The sequence below is a fragment of the Camelus dromedarius genome, chromosome 9 (assembly GCF_036321535.1).
Source record: "Camelus dromedarius isolate mCamDro1 chromosome 9, mCamDro1.pat, whole genome shotgun sequence".
Classification (NCBI taxonomy): Eukaryota; Metazoa; Chordata; class Mammalia; order Artiodactyla; family Camelidae; genus Camelus; species Camelus dromedarius.
Genome location: NC_087444.1, coordinates 79,996,435 through 80,017,994, shown reverse-complemented (window position 1 = coordinate 80,017,994; position 21,560 = coordinate 79,996,435). Strand labels below are relative to the sequence as shown.

At 42.5% G+C, this 21,560-nt stretch overlaps 1 protein-coding gene across 1 annotated transcript; it reads right to left on the bottom strand.

Moving 5' to 3' along the window:
* Nucleotides 1-5,922: 5,922 nt before the first annotated feature.
* On the bottom strand, nucleotides 5,923-20,029 carry LOC105096815 (zinc finger protein 256-like). The gene is made up of 3 exons (XM_064489945.1): nucleotides 19,752-20,029; nucleotides 17,693-17,819; nucleotides 5,923-9,738 (listed from the first exon to the last, which is right to left on the bottom strand). Exons 1-3 carry the CDS (start codon nucleotides 19,782-19,784, stop codon nucleotides 7,919-7,921), a joined length of 1,980 nt encoding a protein of 659 aa, XP_064346015.1. The 5' UTR covers nucleotides 19,785-20,029; the 3' UTR covers nucleotides 5,923-7,918.
* Nucleotides 20,030-21,560: the final 1,531 nt, after the last annotated feature.

The window sequence follows — 21,560 nt, the reverse complement described above, 5'->3', positions numbered from 1 at the left end:
CTGCTTCTTTCCTCAACACTCTTCTTATCACACACTATGCCAAAGCACAGTAGTCTTCCTTCAGTTCTCTAAATCCCACATGTGACTTTATACCTCAGGGTATTCCCAGGTCTTTTTCTCTCCAAGTGAAACATCTTTTTCCCCCACAATGCTTTGTAAATTCAAATAAATCTTTTAAGTGTCAGCCTAAAATTTAAGTTAAAGTGCTTTTATACCCCAAACTCCTAAATCCAGAACATTCTCTATACTATCATAAAATTCCCTGAAATTCTAGTGAACATTATAAAATTATAGAAAATTATTTTTGAATAATTATGAGTAGCTTTCATGTTTTTATACTCTAGATGCGATATGAAGCAGTTATAATCACTGTTCCTCAGTCTTTAATAAAAATATTCCAGAAGATGAATGACATGGAATGTAAGCCTACAAATACACAAAGTTGGTTAAATAAATGGTGGGATGTTCTAGAGAGAACTTACGGCCCAGGAGCTTAATTTGTCTTGTAGGCAAAGCAAAACTGAGGAGGGACCTGGGTATCACCACCAAAGGGAGGAAGGGATGAAGCCTGAAAACATGTGTGCAGAGGCGTTCACCAGACCACGGTGTGGGTTCATAACCAGGGTTATCCAAAAAGATAAAATAGAAGGGAGAAGGTAAAAGGAGACAACATATTCATCAGGATGAGAAGGCTACTTCGGTCTCATGGGGTAGTCTAGGGGAAAGGCTATTTCTGTGAACCTGCTGGATTCTCTGCTTGTGCCTGTATGGGAGAACCACGGAGCCACTGGCAGACCATGAGGCCGTAACACTGAATGTCAATGAAGAACAACATGAATGCACCATGTTGTTCTGAAATAACTGAAAAAATAGTATATATGCAATTTTTTCAGTAGTTGTTTTTCCCCTTTCTTGGTCCAGTCTATTCATAGCAATGAAAGGTATTTATCAGGAGTTGCAGTACCCAGCAGAGGAAGGAGAAGAATCCAATGCATTTTGGGGATGTCAGTCTGAGCACCACCCACCTTGAAATACTAGGGCAAAGTTTAATGGCCTGGAAGCCACTTAAGAGCAGGGAGTGCTGACACAAATCCTTCAGCCCGCTCTGTGAAGATACATTTATATTCAACATCATCTAGAAAGTATTTCCTTCCAGAGCTGCCATTGTCTTTAAAAACCCTTGGTGAAGACAAGCTGTTTTATCAAATCTCTTAACAAATAATCTCCCCATCATTGTTACTCAGTCTCTTTGAATCTCTTAAAAATAACTATAAATATTGGACACCTTCAAACAATTATGCTTCACTTTTTCATCCAGAACAGTTCCTGATTCTACCATTTCTCACACCCTTTACAACTCAACTTTTTTAAAAGCTGTTTTCCTCTCTAATTCTATTATCTGAACTCTTACATAATTCTTCACTCATTCCATACGCAGTTTCAGCCTCACAAATTCAATATCACGAAAAACTCCCAAACATATTGTGAAGGAAAAGCCCAGCTGGGCTAACGAGCTAAGTCACAAATCTAAGTGTAACAAGTGTCGGTTTACTGATCTGAGTTCTGCCGGGCTAACTTGTAAATCTGAAGTTTAGTGTCAGTTTACTGGGCTAACGAGCTAACTCGTAAATCCAAGCTCAGCAAGTGTCAGTAACGTGATCTGTTCCGAATTGATAAGCTCCAGTGTACTGATTCCTTGCTTTTTGTTGTTTGAGCCTTATTGGCTAATAGCCCCTACTTGTAATTAACCCTATGAAACCTCCTGTGCACGTCTTGGAGGTGCTCAGAGCTTCGGAGCGGAAGCCCCTCTGAGCCCGCCGGCGGCGTAATACATCTGAGTGCTCCCGCCCTCCGAGTGGTGCCTGTTTCTGGCTGGCCTGTCGTTTCCGTAACAGCTCAGTCCCGTGTAAAATTTTGGTTAAATTTCTCAGTAGCTCTTGACACCATTGATAATTTTTGTGTTAAAAGTTTTTGGTTTACTTTGGGCGGGAAGAATGAGATTTCTTCCTTTCTTTTCTTTCCTGCAGGTACTGGGGATTGAACCCAGGACCTCGCGCATGCTAACCGTGCACTCTACCACTGAGCTAGGCCCTCTTCCCTTAATTTCTGTATTTCTAACTTAAATTTGCTGATTCTTCATTTTTTCCCACTTAGTAATGGAATTCCTGAGGGCTCAATCATTAGTCACCTGTCTTCACAATCTACACACATTTTATTGGTGATCTCGTCCAATGTCCTGGCATAAATTCCATGATAAACCCAAACTTCCCAAATTCCTATCTGTGAGGATTTCTAATGATACTGCCCCACTCGTTCTTTGAGCAGTGATAACTTGGGCTCATTCTGACCTCCAAAATTTAAGCCACAGAGCTGTGAGGTAGGGATTTTCCTGCCACTTCCCCTGAAACTAAGATGTGCCTAATTTACTCCCTAACTGTCCTTCCACAGAAACCACTCTGGAAAAGACAGGAGACAGGCTAGATTTTTTTCCTGAATGACTGGAGTTTTTAATGGGGGTGAGACATGTGACTACAACTGGCCCAGGATTCAAAGATATTTTGTGGTCTCCATTAATTACCCAAATTTTGTGATTCTCATTTAAATGATATGTCTGGTTATTATTTAAATTAACTTATATAATTTCTCTTTATTACAATTCCCCTATATCTTTCTATTTGCATGTATTGATTAATTTCATACACACACACACACACATACAAACTTTTTAAACTTTGGTTTATCAGTATTTTCCTAATTGTTTCCTCAATGTGTACTATAAAACCTAAACTTCTTGTTCAGAAAATTCTGAGATTTAAGTGCATATACATAAAATAAATGTTATTTCCTCATTCTTCTATTCCACTCCCCATCCTCTGTAATACACAAGTTGTGTTATCAATTATTGTGTATCCTTCCAGAAATATTTTTTGTTAGCATAAATTCATGGTAACTAATCTGTACTTTATCAACAGTCGGGTACTCCTTAAACTCTAGCCCCAATAAATCATTTATTGTTATTTAATAATTTATTGACTATTAATGTAAAGTAAAATATTATTATAAACTTGAAGTATGTGATGCTATGATGAATCTTAATTTGAATTCTCTAGGAGCAACTAAATTTTAGGTGGTTTAAAAAATTTCTCTTAACTTAAATGGGCTAATAAATCTGTTCTGTTTTTGTTCTTTTATATAACCATTAACAGACACCTTACGAAAGAACATATACAAACAGAAAACAGCATATGCAGAGATGCTCAGTATCATTTGTTATCAGGGATTTTTTTAATTAAAACAATGAGATATCACTACACACCTGTTAGAAATGGCCAAAATTCAGAATACTGTCAGCACCAAATGCTGGTGAGAATATGAAGCAACAGAAACTCTCATTCATTGCTGGTGGGAATGTAAAATTGTACGGCCACTTTGGAAGACAGTTTGGCAGCTTCCTATAAAACTCATCACGCTCGTCATGTAATCTAGCACAGAGCTCCATGGTATTTACCCAAAGCAGTTAAAGACATGTCTGCACAAAAACCTTCAGATGGATGTTTATGGCACCTTTATGTTTATGGCAGCTCTAACCCTGTGCTCAGTTTCCTGTGCTTAGTCATGCTGGTTCTGCATCTTTTGTAAAAGAATGTTGCCTAGAGCCTGAAATATACAGGAGAGCCCATTATCAAGGCTCTGACCTTTAAGGATATAACACTTTTCCATTCATATAGATAAAAAGTTGCAGAACAGAGAATAACATTTGTCTTATTTACAGGAACATCATGGACACTACCTGGACACTGCAAGAACAAAGGATTCTGACACCAAGATGTTTGCAACAACCAACCACATTCCTCCCCTTTTTAGTATAAAAGAAGCCTGAATTCTGACTTGGGGAAGATGGTTCTCCAGGACATTAGTCTGCCATCTTCTCAGTCTGATGTCTTTCCAAATAGTCTTAATGCCTTGCCCCAACAATTCGTCCCCCAATTTATTGGCCTGTAGTGTGGAGAGCAGAACGTGTTTGGACTCCGTCACAACCCCAGGTTTCCAGACCCCTCTAGCCTCAATGTGACCTCCAAGCCTTTGCATCTACAGGGCCCTCCTCCACCTGTAACCCTCTCTCTCTTTCTCACACACGCACACCATTATACTGTCAGAAACAGGACCCCACCAGCAGCCGCCTCCCTGGCCTGGACTCCGGGGCCCGGGCCGCAGGCACGCAAGCAGGCGCCTCGCACTCGGGGCTCTAGTGTCCGGTGGGAGAGGGCGGTGCGGGCCAGGAGGATGTGCGTTCACCTGAGGCAGGTCCCTCAGCGCAGCCACCGCCACTGGAGTCTGTGTACACACACAAACACACACACACACCCATAAGCATAAGCATATATAGTGGAATATATTACTGATATTATTTGGAACAAATTTTCTCTGTGAGATCAAGCAGTGACTCAGAAGGTCCTTCCTGAATCTCCACAGGGTGCAGACACATGGTAGATGTCCCCTGCAGTCCCTGTACTCTGCCAGCGAGCATTGCGGGTCTGACATCCCCTACTGTGGTCCTCCACCATCCCCACACCTGTACTCCACCTGGTTCAGCCCCTTCCTCTGTGTCCCTTTTCAGATGCAACCTTTGATCCCAGGTGTCCCCACTGACTTGACACGTGCATCTGGGAGGAAAGATGTAATCAGGTTCCCTCTTTAGGTGTGGAGCTGAGAAAGAATTACCCAGAACTCTGCCCTGCACACTCCCTAGCCCCAGTTCTTCTAAGACCCTGCCCCAACCGGGAAGGCAGGCAATGGCCCCACATCCAGCATGTGGTCCTAGAGTCCAGCTGTCTGATAAAGCAGCCTAAATTGGTGGCAAAATCTATAGAAGGTAAATACAATTGCAAACAGTCAACACTTACAGAAAGGGAGATGAAAAGAACTTGGAGAGTTCAGAGGGTGAGACTCCCTTGCAAGGTAACACGTGGAATCAGAGGAGGCAGCTCAGAATAGTGTGACTGCTCTGATACCTTCTCACTAACAAGGCCAACTAGGGTCTCCACTAACCACTTCCAGGGTCTTCAGGGACTTGCGTTCTCTCTGGCCAATCAGAATTACAACTCTCACCTGTGAGGCTTCTGCACCTCCACCTGGCTCACAGCTCTGCAGCTACTGTCTGCCTGGCCTGGGAAAGTCTCCTCCTGTTCACACCAAGCAGAGTTTCCTACCTGAGGGACCTCGAGTAGATTTTTTCAGCTCCTCTGAGTGCTTTCCAAATTAGTGGTGGGAGAATTTACACTTCAGAAATTGGCAAACACTACAAAGCAGGGCTACATTTACTGTATTACTGAATGCCTGGACTTAAGTGACAAAAATTATGTTAACAATGCAGACTTAACGTAAACGTACATGGGGTCTATGGTCATGACATTGTGGATGACACAAAAAATTTAAGGAAAAATAATGAGGAAATATCCTACCTGTATTAAAAACAATTATTCCATACAGCAAATGTTATTCACTCCATTTAAGAATGAGTAAAATCCCACATATGTCTTTGTTGTTTCAGTCTTATTTGTAAATGAAAAAGAAAACAGCCATAATGCACATTTTAAAAATAAGCAAATAACAAAAATCGAAATAGCACAAGAAAATGATATACAGGTATCAAATAAAGACATGAAAAATGCTCAAGATCATGAATCATTAGAAAAATGAAAGTAAAACACACTGAGATAGCACTATACACTTAAGAAAAGCTGATATAAAAGACTGACCACATCAAGCACAGGCAGGGATGTGGAATAAATGGAGCTTAACACTGCTGGTTAATATGCAAAAGAGTACAATCATTTCAGATCTACCCTGTGACTCAGACATTCCACTCTAAGTTATGGACAAAAGATAAAACAAACATATATCCATATAAACTGACACAAATGTTTGTAACAGGTTTATTTCCAGTAGTCACAACCTAGAAATAACCTCAAGACCCATAAAGAGATGGATAATTAAAACAACAGCAGCATATCCAAAGATAAGAATATTACTCAGGGGGGAAAAAAAAGGTGAGTTACCCAAATAACACCTCAAAATCACAAAATACAAAGGAAATCAGAAAGAAAACAATAAACCGTTTATGATTCAAACTGTATGAATAAAAGAAAATGCAAAGGTTATCTCTTGTAAGGGAAAGTGAATCAGTGGTTATCTGGTGAGGTGGGAAAGGCAAGGAGAGATTCTAAAAGGACATGACATACATCCACTGTGACAGGGATGGTCATTATCAGGATGAGGATAATGTTTTCACAGGTTCATATACCTACATCAGAACTTCTCAAATGGTGTAATTTCAATATAAGCTGTTGAGTACATGTAAACCATACTTCAATAAAGCTTTAAAAACTGGCTCAAGATTTAAAAAAACTTCTGTGTCCCACTCTTTATGGAAAATAGGTTTGGCAGCCCTGTTCTGACTCCACCCTCTCTCTCCTTGTGCCCTCTGGGGGTTGGTCTTGGCTCAGTGGCAACAGATATGGGGAGCAATGAAAATCTCCATGCAAGTCAGGAGGAAGGCTGCGTGGACCCAGAGGGTCACCTCCTCAGAATATAAGTTCCCTTTTCTCTTTTCTTTCCTGCCTGGGCAGTAAGGGCCGTGAGGCTACAGCAATCCACAAAACTTCCTGGGTAACCTCTCTGACCGTGTCTTCAGCTACACAAGACAAACATGCCTACAGGCCCTAAGATTTGTGCACACACTCATCTTGCACAGTCATCGTCAAACAGACATTTGTGGATGAACTTTAAGAAGAGGCACATTCCATCTAGCTGGCTGCAGTCTCCTCCACTACCTACTAAAGCAGAGTTTCTGTAGCAATTACAGCTTCCTCTGGAACCAGTGAAACTACCCAATGAACCGTGGATGCCAGGGAGCACAGCTGTCGACCTCTAGAAGACATCCCCTCAACAGTGCTGGAACACTCTGTGATCTCTACTCTGGAAAAAGGAATTCATGCTGCTCTCAGAAGCACTATTTTAAGATTCTAACACCTGCCCCTCCACAGAGTCACCCAAGTTTCCTTAAAAACCTCAAAGGAGGAACAGAAAGCCCTGCAGTTTCTCCTAAGAGGCTCTGGGCAGCAATACAAATTTGGTCAAAAATGTCAAGTTATTTTCTGCAATCATACTGTCCCTCCTCAGGCACAGAGTGTGAGACCTGTAAAACAGAGCACAAATCTGTTTAGAAACTACCCTACACAGGAACAGAGCTCCCAAGATGAATAAGGACTTAGAAGAATAAGGCCATTGTTATCGTTCAAGCCAAAGGAACGTGTGGCAGAGAGTTCTGGAGTTCAGGACTTGCAAGACAGAAAAACTCATCGCAAGTATCACATGACCCAACATGTCCCTGAAAATTGTTTTCCTTGTTGGAAAGCTGCCAGCAAAGTCATATGATGTTCTACGGACCAACACTGGGTCAGGTCCCTGCTCGAGGTATTCAAAAGCGAAGGGAAGGATCTGCTAGGGCTCAAGTGACTCCTAATTTGGCCAATACATGGGAGAAGAGGAATCAGCTTCCTTGAGTGCACTGGGAAGTGACTGATGCACACTGTGTGGGCTTGCCAGGTGGTACAGGTGAAATGGCCTTGACTACAGAGATGTCAGTGACATAAATCTTCGAAGCGCCATGGGCATGTTCCAAAGTGTAACACAGCCATACACACTTCCCACATAACTGAAACTCACAGGGAACCTCCCCACTCTGCATGCTCACATGTATGAGATTCAATTCAGACAGATGGCTCCTCCTCAGGTTTCCTCCAGGACCCTTACACTGTACAAGGAAACTGCACATCTATGCCTTTGAGTAGTGGGAACTCTCTGATGTTGAAAGAGGTTAGACTTCCTTGTAAAATTTCCCTCATTCAGTGCACTCTTAAGGCCTTTCTCCAGCGTGGCTTCTCTGATGACAACGCAGTTTGGAGGTGGTAATAAAAGATTTCCCACATTCACTGCACACATAAGGCCTTTCTCCAGTGTGAACTCTCTGATGATAATGGAGGGTAGAACCACAGGTAAAAGATTTCCCACATTCGGTGCACTCATACGGTCTTTCTCCTGTGTGAATTCTCTGGTGTATTATGAGGTTATTTCTTTGGATAAAGGATTTCCCACAGTCATTACATTCATAGGGCCTTTCTCCAGAATGAACTCTCTGATGATAATGGAGGTCAGACCTTGAGATAAAAGACTTCCCACATTCACTGCACTCATAGGGCCTTTCTCCAGTGTGAGATCTCTGGTGATAACGGAGGCTGGAACTAAAGGTAAAAGATTTCCCACATTCACTGCACTCATAAGGCCGTTCTCCTGTGTGAATTCTCTGGTGTAAAACGAGGTTATTTCTTCGATTAAAGGATTTTCCACATTCACTGCACTCAAAAGGCCTTTCTCCTGTGTGAACTCTCCAGTGCTGGATGAGTGTCCACCTATTGTTAAAACATTTCCCACATTCAGTGCACTTAAATGGCTTCTCTCCAGTGTGAGCTTTCTGGTGTTGATTCAACTGGGATCCGTATTTAAACAATTTCCCACACTCAGTACACTCATAAGGCCTTTCTCCTGTGTGAACTCTCTGGTGTTGAATGAGAACCCACCTATTGTTAAAAGATTTCCCACATTCACTGCATTTATAAGGCCTTTCTCCCGTGTGAACTCTTTGATGATAATGGAGGTTAGAGCTAGTGGTAAAGGATTTCCCACAGTCACTGCACTCATAAGGCCTTTCTCCCGTGTGAGATCTCTGATGATATCTGAGGGCAGGCCTAGAGATAAAAGATTTCCCACAGTCACTGCACTCATAAGGCCTTTCTCCTGTGTGAGATCTTTGATGATAACTGAGGGCTGAGCCAGAGGAAAAAGATTTCGAACATTCACTACACACGTAACTGTTTTCTCCACTGCACCATGTGTGGGGATGAATGAACACAGATTTGTGATTTAAGGACTTCCCACAATTGCTGCACTTGTACTGCCTTGCCCCAGGATGAATGCTTTGATGTTGACTGAGGGTTGAGCTTTGCTTAAAGGATTTTCCACATTCACCACACACATGAAGGCTTTTTGCAGGGTGGACTCTCTGGTGCACAACAAACGAGGATTTGTACCTGAATGCTTTCCCACATTCACTGCACACAAAACACCGTCTTCCAGTGTGGACACCCTGGTCCTGAACAAGTGTGTCTTTGGGGCTGAGGGTTTTCTTGCACTCTCCCCAGGCATGATGACTTATCTGGCTTTTTAAAGTTGACCCACACTGGGAGATTGGGTTTGGCTTCTCCACACTTTGAGGGGTCTGTTGCTGTAGATGTCCCACGATGGCAGGGAAGTCCTTTTCAAACGTCCCCCAAGTAAATGGCTTCTGCGACACATGGAATCTGCAGCTCTTCACAAACAATGCCTTGTCTATGCTGCTTCTGAAGGTCTTCTCTCCCATGTGTTGCTCCTGGTGCTGCTGAAAGTCTGCACTAAAATCAAAGTGTTTCGCACACACCCCACACCTCAATAGTTTCTGGCTGTGTCGTGTTTCCTGGTGCTCAGCCAAGTGGAAAATGTCTCTCAAGACTGGACCACACATCTCGCAGGGATGGGTCTTCTGGGAAGACAAAGCTGCCTTGGGAGTCCTGGCCTGTGACCCTCCCAGAGGAGCCATCTGTTCAAAAGGTGCCTCTGCATCCCCTGCTCCACAGCAGCAACCTGAACAGAAAGAGATGCTGGTCAAGTACCTGTTGATACACGGACGGGCCAACTCACCACAAATGTGCATCTGTCTCATCTAGGTCTGAGTCTAGGGGATGCTTTTCAAGACAAGAGAGTTGGAATTCAGTTGAGGGAACAGCTGATTGTTGTGCATTACTGGGTCTCAAGGTCACAGCATAGTGGAGACCTCACCAGGGGAAGGACACAGAGGGTATGATACAAGGAAGAGAGGCAGAGTCTACAACTCACTTCTTTCTCTCCCAACGGCTTCCTGCAGGACCTTTTCTGCTGTTTACTTGGGGCTGTACAGAAGTCTACATCCATGCCCATAAAAACCCAACTGCAATCGATCTGTCTTCAAGGTCATTTTAAGGATATGTGAACATCTCATGGCACAAGTGAAGGCCAGTGCTGAAAAGTATTACAGAAAGAGCAGTGAGAGAAACAGGTGAGATGTGGAGTCCACAGGGGTGGGGAGCTTCCCTGGGATGAGAGTCACAGTAAACAGCAGAAATGATAAGTCAGCAGAGTGTGAACAATGGAGAAGGAAAGATAGAAATGGTATGTGGTCACTGGTTATGGCACCAAAACTCTGGTTAAACAGGTTCCTGGTATGCTCTAAATATAGCTGATGTCACACTTCCACAGCTACCATGCATCAGGGCTAGGCTCCTCTGAGTCTACCCGGCTACGGCTGGCGTCACATCCATTCTGTGATATACGAAGGACTCATCCCCATAAACCCTAGTTCAGCAGCTAAATGGGACAACAGGATGCAAGTACTGAATGAAAAATAGGACAAGTGAATGCTAGCACTGTTCCAAAGCAACTGCACACAGAGGACCAAGAAACGAGCAAAAGGCAAGCGATGTCCACAAGAGAGCAGAACAGGAGACACCACCATTAACACCCAACAAAATCGGCTCAAATTCCGTGAGTGAAATTAGCCTTGGAGGGCTCAATTAAGAACCGAATCCAACTCGGTGGAGCGTAAGAGAATAAGCACACAGACAGGATTGCTGGAGACTGTTTTGGCAAAGACACTTGGAGGGGGCTGGGAAACAGGGGCTGGGCTATCTCTCTCTGCCACAGGGCGGGTACCGCTGCAGTCCCCGGTTGCCTGCTTCCAGAGGACACTGGAGCTTTTGATACTGCGCTAACTAAAAGCCATCACTATGGCTCATGCCCTGGTGAATACGAGGTTACTGCGCCCGACCCCTAGAAGGAGCTGCTGTTGTGCCGATCCAGGATGAGGGCCGCCACATCCCCCAAACCCGTGCATATCCTCACCCCCAGAGCTGTGCCTGCTCCATGTGTGCCTGCATCCCAGACCCTGACTCCACTGCTGCATTGTGCACACAGTGGTCACAGACACCAGACACCCTCACTGTAGGCCAGCCAAATCCCAAAAACTAGTGTCTCGACACAAGCACCCTGACACAGATGTCATGGTCACTGGACGTGCAGCCACATCTCACAAACCAAAGCCGAGAGCACTGGGAGCCATCGAGCCATCCAATGTCCCAGAACCAGAACCGCTGTCAGACTACAAGGATCCTCACACAACACCCCACTACTCCACAGGTGCCCGCGCGTCAGACGCCAGCGCCACCATAACCAACAGGGAGCCCAAGAGCCACTGGGCAACAAGAGGAATCCCTTTGGCCACAAGGTCCTCCTTCCATGGGAGGAAAGAGATCAGGAGTTCCCCTTCAGCCTTCTCCACCGTTGCAGACACCCTCAGCCTCGTGTATTGAAGACCCCCACTACCTTCACCGAGGCTGACATCAGGTGCAGAAGCGGTATGGATTCCACACGGTTGGCCTCCACTGGAGCCAGTTTGGCCACAGCCCACCAAGCTGCTGCATAAACCACAGGTGGAGGTCTTTTCCCACCAAAACTGTACCATGAAATTTGGAAGAAATGACTACACCATCAAATCAGCAGACATCAATGCAAGGCTACAGGAAACACAAGAAAATTAAGGAAGATAAAACCATCAAAGAACTACAATAATTTATCAGAAACAAATTCCAAAGCAATAGAAATCAGTGAAGAGCTAGACAAAGAAATCAATTGTTTTAACAGAGTTCACTGAGCTGCAAGGAAACACAGTCAGGCAATTAAATAGACTAACAAGTTATTCAACAAAGAGATAGAAATCATAAAGAACAACAAAACAGGCTGGCTGAGGGCATGTATGCAATACCGAAAACCACAGAACTCCTAGAAAAAAAAAATGGGCAGTACATTCTTTGATGTTGGTCTTAGCAATACCTTTCTAGATATGTCTATTCAGGCAAAGGAAACAAAAGAAAAAAATAAACAAATGGGATTACATCAAACCAAAAAGCTGCGTGGCAAAGGAAACCATTAACAAAATGAAAAGACATCCTACTGAATGGAAGAAGGTATCTGTAAATGATATCTCTAACAATGGGTTAATATCCAAAATATATAAAGAACTCATGGGCAGGGGGGAGTATAGTTCAGTGGTACATGCATGCTTAGCATGCACCAGGTCCTGGGTTCAATCAGTACTTCCATTAAAATAATAAAGACATAAACAAGTAAATAAACATAATTACCCCCCCCCAAATTGATACAATTCAACAACAACAACAAAAAACAATCCAATTAAAAAATGGGCAGAGGAGTTGAACAGAAATCTTTCAAAAGACATACAGATGGCCAAAATGCACACTAGTGATGTTCAACATCACTACTTATTAGGAAAATGCAAATCAAAACCACAATGATCAAAACTCATCTGTGTTATAATTGCTATTATCAAAAGGCAAGAAATAATAAATGTTGATGAGAATGTGGAGAAAAAGGAACTCTCATACACTGTTTGTTTTAGTACTTCCTATGCCTTTTAAAAATATTTTTATTTATTAACTATTATATTATTGAATTATTTTATTTTGTTGGGGGGGTGTGATTAGGTTTATTTATTTTTAGAGGAAGTACTGGGGATTCAACCTGGACCTCATGCATGTTAAGCATGTGCTCTAGCACTTGAGCTATACCCTTCCCCATCTCATACACTGTTGGTGGCAATGAAAATTGGTGCAGTCAATACAGAAAAAGGAATAAAGATTCTTCAAAAAATTTAAGAATAGAACTACTATATGAACTAGCTATTCCACTAGTTGGTATATATTCCAAGAATACAAAAACAGTAATTTGAAAAAAAATGCACCCTTATGTTCACTGCAGCATTATTTACATTAGCCAAGATATGGAAACAAGAGTGCCACCAACGGATGAATGGATAAAGATGTGTCAATCACATGCGCACATGCACGCACACAGACACAATAAACACAATGGAGTACCACTGGGTCATTAAAAAAAAAGAAATTTTACCATTTGTGACAACATGGATGGACCCTGAGGGTGGTATGCTAAGTGAAATAAATCAGATGTAGAAAGACAAATACTGTATGATGCACTCATATAGGGAATATAAAAACAAACAAACCAAACTAAATACAGGGATACAGAGAACAGAGTAGTGATCACCACAAGGTTAAATGAATCAACCATACGGTAAGAATGAATGAAAAATAAATTTTCTGTAAGGTATACAAAAGGAGAAATATAATGTACATATAAAACTTATATAATGTTATAAACCAATGGTAGCTTAATAAAAAAATAAATCTAAACAAATAAAATGATAAATCAACAAGCAAAACAATTCAAAAACTCAAAAAAACTAATTAAATTTATACCTCAAGGAACTAGAAAAAGAACAAATTTAATAGAAGAAAGGAAATAAAAAAAGATCAATGAAGAAATAAATGAAATAGTGGGGAGGGTATAGGTAAAGTGGTAGAGTGCATGCTTAGCAAGCAAGGGGTCCAGGGTTCAATCCCAAGTATTTCCTCTAAAAGTAAATAAATAAATAAACCTAATTAACCTCCCTGCCCGAAAAAAACCTAATAAATAAACAAATGAAATAGATCTAGAAAAATAGAAAAGATAAAGGACATAAAAAGCATATTTTTTGAAAAGATAAACTATTGACAAACCTTAAGAAACACTAAGAAAAAAAGAGAAGACTAAAATAAAATCAGAAATGAAAAAGAGATATTACAACTGATACCACAGAAACAAAAAAGACCATGAGACTACTATGAACATTTAAATGTCAACAAATTTCGATAACCTAGAAGAAATGGATACATTCCTACAAAGACGCAAGTTCTCAAGACTGATAGAACACCGAAAATATGAATAAACATAAAACTAGTAAGGAGATGCAATCAGTAACCAAAAATCTGCCAACAGTGAAAAGTCTGGGACCAGATACATTCACCAGTGAATTCTATCAAACATTTCAGGAAGAATTAACACTAATCATCCACAAACTCCCAAAATTAAAGAGGACGAGCCACTTCCAAACTCATTTTATGAGGCCAGCATTAACCTGCTGCCTCACACTACAAAGACTACGAGGACACTACAAGAAAAAAAATTGCAGCCCAACATCCATGATGAACACATAAACAGAAATCCTCAAGACAATATTGTGCTTCAAAGCACAATAAAAAAATAATATACCTTAATCAAGTCAGATTTATCCCGGAGATGCAAGAATGCCTCAACATACACAATTCAACGTGATATACTGCCTTAACAGATGGAATATAAAAACCGTATGATTATCACAATAGATATGGAAAAAGCATTTTAAAAAGTTCAGCATACTTTCATGATAAAAACTCTCAACAAATTAGCTACAGAAGGAATGCATTTTACCATAATATGCACCGTATATGACAAGTCACAGCCTACAAAGTTTGCAATGGTGAAAGCTAAAAGCTTATCCTCTAAGATCAGGAACAAGGCCACTTCTTTATCACTTCTATTCAGCATTGCTGAATAGAAAACAGAAAGAAAGTAAGAAGATATCCAAATCTGAAATGAATAAGTAAAGTTATCTATACCAATGATATGGTCATATGTATAGAAGACCCTGAAGACTCCTCCACCAAACTAGAATACAAATTCAAAAAGTTGCAGGATACAAATCAACAGAAAAATCACCTGTGGAACACAGTATGGAGATTCCTCAAAACACTAAAAATACTTACCATATGATTCAGCAATCCCACCCTGGGCATATATCCAGAGGGAACCTTAATTCAAAAAGATACATGCACCTCAATGTTCAAAGCAGCACTATTTACAGTAGCCAAGACATGGGAACAACCTAAATGTCCCATCAGTAGAGGACTGGATAAAGAAGATGTGGTATATTTATACAGTGGAATACTACTCAGCCATAAAAAGAACAAAACAATGCCACTTGCAGCAACATGGATGAACCTAGAGATCATCATTCTAAGTGAAGTAAGCCAGAAAGAGAAAGAAAAATACCATATGATGTTACTCATATGTAGAATTAAAAAAAAAAAAAGACAAATGAACTTCTTTATAAAACAGAAATAGACTCACAGGCATAGAAAACAAACCTATGGTTAAGAGGTGGTGGGGGGAGAGGGTGGTAAGGGATAAATTAGGAGTTTGAGATTTGCAGATACTAATATATATAAAATACAGAAACAACAAATTCATACTGAATAGCACAGGGAACTATATTCAATACCTTGTAGTAACTTATGGTGAAAAAGAATATGAAAACAAATGTATGTATGTTCATGTATGACTGAAGCTCTACACCAGAAATTGACACAACACTGTAAACTGACTATACGTCAATAAAAATATATAAAGAAAAACATCATGCGTTTCAGCACAGTAACAATGAACTATTTGAGAAGAAAATAATCCCAGTTATAACAGCATCAAGACTGATAAAATACTTAGGAATAAAACCAAGGAGCAGAAAGATGTGTACAGTGAAAACTATGAAACACTGATGAAGGGAAATGGAGAAGATGGAAATATGTGGCAAGATATCTGTATACATGATTGGAAAATTAATATTGTTAAAATGATATAATACCCAAAGTAATCTACAGTTTGTATGCAATTCCTATTAAAATTCCAATGGTATTTTTCACAGAAATAGAAAAAACATACCTAAAATCTGCATAGAAGCACAAAAGAGCCTGAATAGCCAAAGCAATCTTGAGAGAGAAGATCAAAATGAAAAACACTGCTATCCTAATTTCAAATTATATTACAAAGCTGTAGTATTCAAAACAGTATAGTACTGGTATAAAAATGGACAGAACTATGGAACAGAAGAGACAGCCCAGAAGCAAACCCACGCATAGACAGTCAACTAATCTTTCACAAGTGCACAGAGAACACACAATAGAGAAAAGAGAGTGTCCTCAATAGATAGTGTTGGGAAAGCTGGATATCCACATGCAAAAAAAAGGAACTGGATCCCCATCTTACAGAACTTGACATGAATTAAAGACAAATAGAAGACCTGAAACCTTAAACTCCTAGAATAAAACATAGGGAAAAGTCTTCATGACTTTATTCCTGACAGTAATTTTTTTTCAATATGACATGAAAAGCCAAAATAAACAACTGGAACTCAACAAATTAAAAAATTAGTAAACAGCAAAAGAAACACTTACTGGAGTGAAAGGAGCTACAAATGGTCAACAGGTGCTCACAATCACTAACCATCAAAGGGAATGCAAATCAAAACCACAAGATGTCACGTCACACCTGTTAGAATGGCTATTATCAAAACGAGGTAACATGTTGGCAAGGATATGGAGAAAAGGGAACCCTTGAACACCATTGCTGGGAACATAAATTAGTGCAGTCATGGAAAATATCATGGATATTCCTCAAAAAATTGGGAAAAAAAACTACCATATGATCCACCATACGCACTTATGGGTATATATGCCAAGGAACTAAATCAGTATCTCCATAAAATATGTGCATGTACATAGTCACTGCAGCATTATTCAGAATAGCCAAGATATGGAAACTTTCTAAGGCGTTCACCAGTGATGAATTGATAAAGAAAATACAGCATACACACACACACGCATGCACACACACACGTAACTCCCCCATGCACATGCATGCAGGAACATTCAGCCATGAAAAAAGAAAAACTGCCACTTGCAACAACAAGGATGGAACTAAAGGACATTATGCTAAATTAAATAAGTCACAGAGAGAAAAACAAATACTGTATAATATTACTTATATATAGAATCTACAAAAAAAGACAAACTTAGAGAACCATAAAGTAGAATGCCAGATACTGAGGGCTGGAGAAATGGGGAGATGTTGGCCAAAACACTTTCAGTTATAATGCAAGTAAGTTCTGAGGATCTAATGTGCACCACAGTGACTATAGATATTAATACTGTATTGTAAACTTGAAATTTGCTAAAGGAATAGATCCTAAGTGTCCTCACTGAAAAAAAAAGAAAGAAAAGAAAAAAAGTAACTATGTCAGGTAAGAGGTGTGTTAATTAACTCCATGGTGGTAATTATTTCATTAAGTATATGTATATCAAATCATAACATTATATATATTAAATACATATAATCGTGTTAGTTGTATCTCAATAAAGTTGGGTCAAGATGAAACAGGGAGAGAAGTCCAAACACCACAAAAAGAACTATACAGGATAGAGCTGAACAGTAACCCACAGCCCATGAAAGTAGCCCTCATGACAATGGCTGCAATTCCACACACAGGCAAGCACAAGGAATTGTCAGTTAAAGGAGGGGCCACAGAAATTACATGGATCTGGACACACTGCCCCATCCAGGGAAGGGGCAAGCAAGGTGCATCCATCAGCCTTACTGCACGACTGCTGACCTTGAATCCTTCTAATCCAGCCTTCTACGTGCCACAACAACTTCCCAGAAAGCTGGGGAAGCAAGCAGTGCCTACACACGTGATTAGGATGGAGCACCTCCCTCGGAAAGGAGGGTGAGGCAGGATACAGAGCCTAGACCAGGGCACTGGGGAGAAGAAAGGTCTTACCCAGTGAGGATACAAGTGCATAGTTCTCCAGCATCACATCAAGGTACAGGTGTCTCTGAGCCTCATCAAGGAGCCTCCATTCTTCCCAGGAGAAGCGCACAGCAACATCCAGAAAGGTCACACCACCCTGTCATGAAGGAGACAGACGAAATCTTGAACGTTCTCCCTCTGACAACCCGCAATCCAACTCCCCACACATCTATGCCATTCCCACCCTCCACCAGACCTCCCACCTGACAGAGGATGCCAGGCCCTGGTGCCACTGATGCCCGCAGTCTGCTCACTGCCCGTTAATCACTGTGTTCAGTCCTCAGCAACAACAGACAGGGGCACACAGATGCCATCTCAGCTCTGGGCCTGGCCTGCAATGTCTTGTCCCTCCAGCCAAGCAATTCCCCTGGGATCTCCCCAACTGTGGGAATCCAGACACAGCCCAGTGTAAATATAGACTCATGCTTCATCTGTAAATCTTCAATACCTTGGCCCTGGGGCCATCAGCTCACATTTCCTCTTGATGTGCACATCCTCTGTAGACCGAATCTCTCAGAATTTCATAGCCTTCCACCTCCTTGCACCATACTATAGGACTCTCCCTGAACATACCCTCACATTTGGCACTCCGCATCCAGAGAATGCTTGAGAAATTCAAGTAAGATTTGGTACAACCCCAGCTCTCTGATGGATCCAATGCCAGAGAAAGCCACAAATGCTGCTTAGATCTCCCCACCTACCTCTAATCCTTGCTTCAATATTATCCACCCAGAACCACAGGTGAATTTACTGCCAGTTTTGTCCTTTCAGTAGCCACAACACTCCTCTCTTCACTCAACCTTCGTTTAAAAGAAAAACAAACAAACAAATAAAAAAACAGCCCTAAAGATCTCCCTGCCAAGCAAATTCTGGAGAAGACATTCAGTGCTAAATAAGCAGCACTCCCAGCCTCCCTGCCATCTTGTCTCAGTTCCCGCTACGTCTCCCCAGCCATCTCTCGTCCACTCATCCCATGGAAGCCTTGGCCACCTGCCTGATCAACCTCTCTCCCACACCGTTCCCACTGCCACTTCTCCACCTCGCTTGCGTTTGCACTGCCCAGCAAACCCAACCAGGCACTCAGCGAGAGAGCCACTACATAGCACACACCAATCTTTTCCACCTACTAATAGCATTGCCACAGTAACCTGCGTTCCCCTCCTAAATGTGATCCACAGCTTCACCCTGGTGCACATAACGGCCATCATTTTTGAAAGTCTCCATCCTCAACGCCTTCCCCAGCTGTCCAGACCTGCCTGTCCAGCTGCCCGCTTGTTGCCTACACTCACTCTTCTCTGAAACATCTCAGACTCTTAAGAGCGGAAATAAACTTACAGAATCGCCAAGGAAAATTAACCTACTACTAACGTCCCCATCCAGAGGATGGGCCTTCCATCCGTCGCCTACTAGGACCCAGAACCCTGGGGTCATCCCTCACTACTTCCCTTCTCTCACCAAGAGCAACACCCCCAATTCCGACAGGCCCTTCTCCAAAAATAGATCCAGAATTCAACCACTTCTCACACATCCAGGGCGGTCACTCTGGTCCATCAACATTCACTACGACTCTTGCAATTAATCCTCCTGTGCTGCCTGCTTCCTCCCTTATCCCAGTAGTTTGTTCCCTTCTTTGCAAGCCAGAGGGATATTATGCCTGGTTAAGACTACCTCCCAACTGGGATTCAAACCTCATATTACCTGTATAATAGTTGGCCAACTTTTCATGCAACAACACTGCACGCCTGACTCTCACCCTGCTGCATCTTGCTCCTAGCATTAAGAATGGAGAATTGCTACACCCCAGATCTGGCTCAGCCCGCCCTCCACGCCTCCGCACCTGCGGGTCCCCCGCCTGGGGGCCTCTCCCCGCGCCGTCACGCCGTCTGTCAGAAACACGGCCCCACCCGCGGCCGCCTCCCCGGCCTGGACCCCGGCGCCCGGGCCGCAGGCACGCGAGCAGGCGCCCCGCACTCAGGGCTCTCGTGTCCAGCGGGAGAGGGCGGTGCGGGCCCGGAGGACGCGCGTTCACCTGCGGCGGCTCCCTCAGCGCGACCGCCGCCATCGGGGTCTGAGGGCGCAGCGAGGCGGGCAGCAGCGGGAGAAGAGAGGAGACCGCGAGCGGCGGTCCGTATTCCAGGCCTGGGGCGGGGTCCCTGGGCGGCGTCGCGGAACTTCGAACCCGCCTCGGTGCAGCGGTGACAGCGCCTCCTCTCGGACCTCCTCAGTCCTGTCACCTCTTCCCGGTATCTGAAGCTTTTGAATTGAGAAAACTCCCCACAGCACGTTCAAAATGACGCCCACTACGTGGAGGCCGGAAGTCCCGCCCCAACGCTATTACCTCACACGGAGACGCGTCTTCTCTTGACTGAATTGGCTGATCGTCGCAGCCACCCATTGCACAGCCTTCTGGGTAATGTATTTCCCACAGAGCCACAGGCATAGGTCCCAGATGTTCCGCGTCTGACGTCCAGGAGAAAGCCACACCGTGAAGGTTGCTGGGAAACATCAACGCTAAGGCCACAGACTGAGGATGGGCGTTTCTTCTTAAAGAGGGTGCACTCACAGATGTTTGAGGTGTATTATCTGTAACTGATTACCCAAGGGTTTGAAGACGTGAATTTCAGACTCTGTGAAGCTCAGTGTGTCCCAGAGCCTGAAAGTACCTTTCGAGATGCTCTCAAATCCACCAATCCAAAGGTACCTACTACATAACTCTTAACCTAAAAAAAAAAAAAAACACTAAAGGTACCTACCACTGCAGAGTCATTTAGACACACAATGGGGACACTGGAAACTGAAGCTTTATAAACAGTTCTGTACTGTCAGCCTGCGTATGGCTTGGTCAACACAGAACAAATACCCAAGATAGTGTTGTGATAAGGAAGATAGAAGGATGCTGGCCACCTTAAAGGAGTACAAAGATGGGTCTCTGACAGTGGTCTTCACGGAGAACATCTCCTGTCTGTATAGTTAAATATACTGTCCAATTTTGAGCAACACTTTTAACTATTTAATATATCTTACTTCATATCCTGACATATGTTTAATTCCTATCTGAATCTGAATCAATCTCAAAAAGAGAACAGCAGAACAAATGCCATTTTGGCATGGGAATGACTGCAGTGTTTTGCAATATTCCATTATTATTTATCATTTCATGGTTGGTCTTGATTCATCTACCCCCCCACATTAGTATATTATTTAACCTGTAATCCAGACATCATGTATTTCAATGTATAATCTCTTCAGAATGTGTTTCTAAAATATAAGGGTTCTTTCATAAGTCCAATAACTTTGGCATAAAAAATCATATTTAAAATTAATGTAAACATGTTATCAGTGCTGAGTTTTCTCAGTTGTAGTATTGGTTATTTAGGGCAGATTGCAATCTGCATACAAAATACATCTTCAGCCAATTATTAAGTGCATCTTGTTAGTCTGTTAACCTATATGTACCCATTCCATGTGAGCACACTAGAGCCAAGTAGGAGAAAGGCACTGCAGCCTGTAGACTGTCAGGGACCCACTGCCTCAGCCAGTGGGAGTTTTCTGTAATCTCTCTAGGGACCTGGGTGGCTACAGAGCCCTGAGGTCTGTGGTGGCTCTGTCCTTCAGCCCCAACCCACTCTTGGCTTCTACTGGGAGAGGAACGATTTGTATCAGGTAAGAGTCAGGCTCTGAGATACAACTGCTGAGGCTTAACACATTGGTTATCATCGCATGGGTAGTGCATCACTCTGTGACTCTGGGAGAGTTGTAAAATGTCTTTGTACCTCAAGATATAAGTTAGCCCAAGTTAAAATTAGCTTATTTCACAAATGTACAGCATCTCAATGGT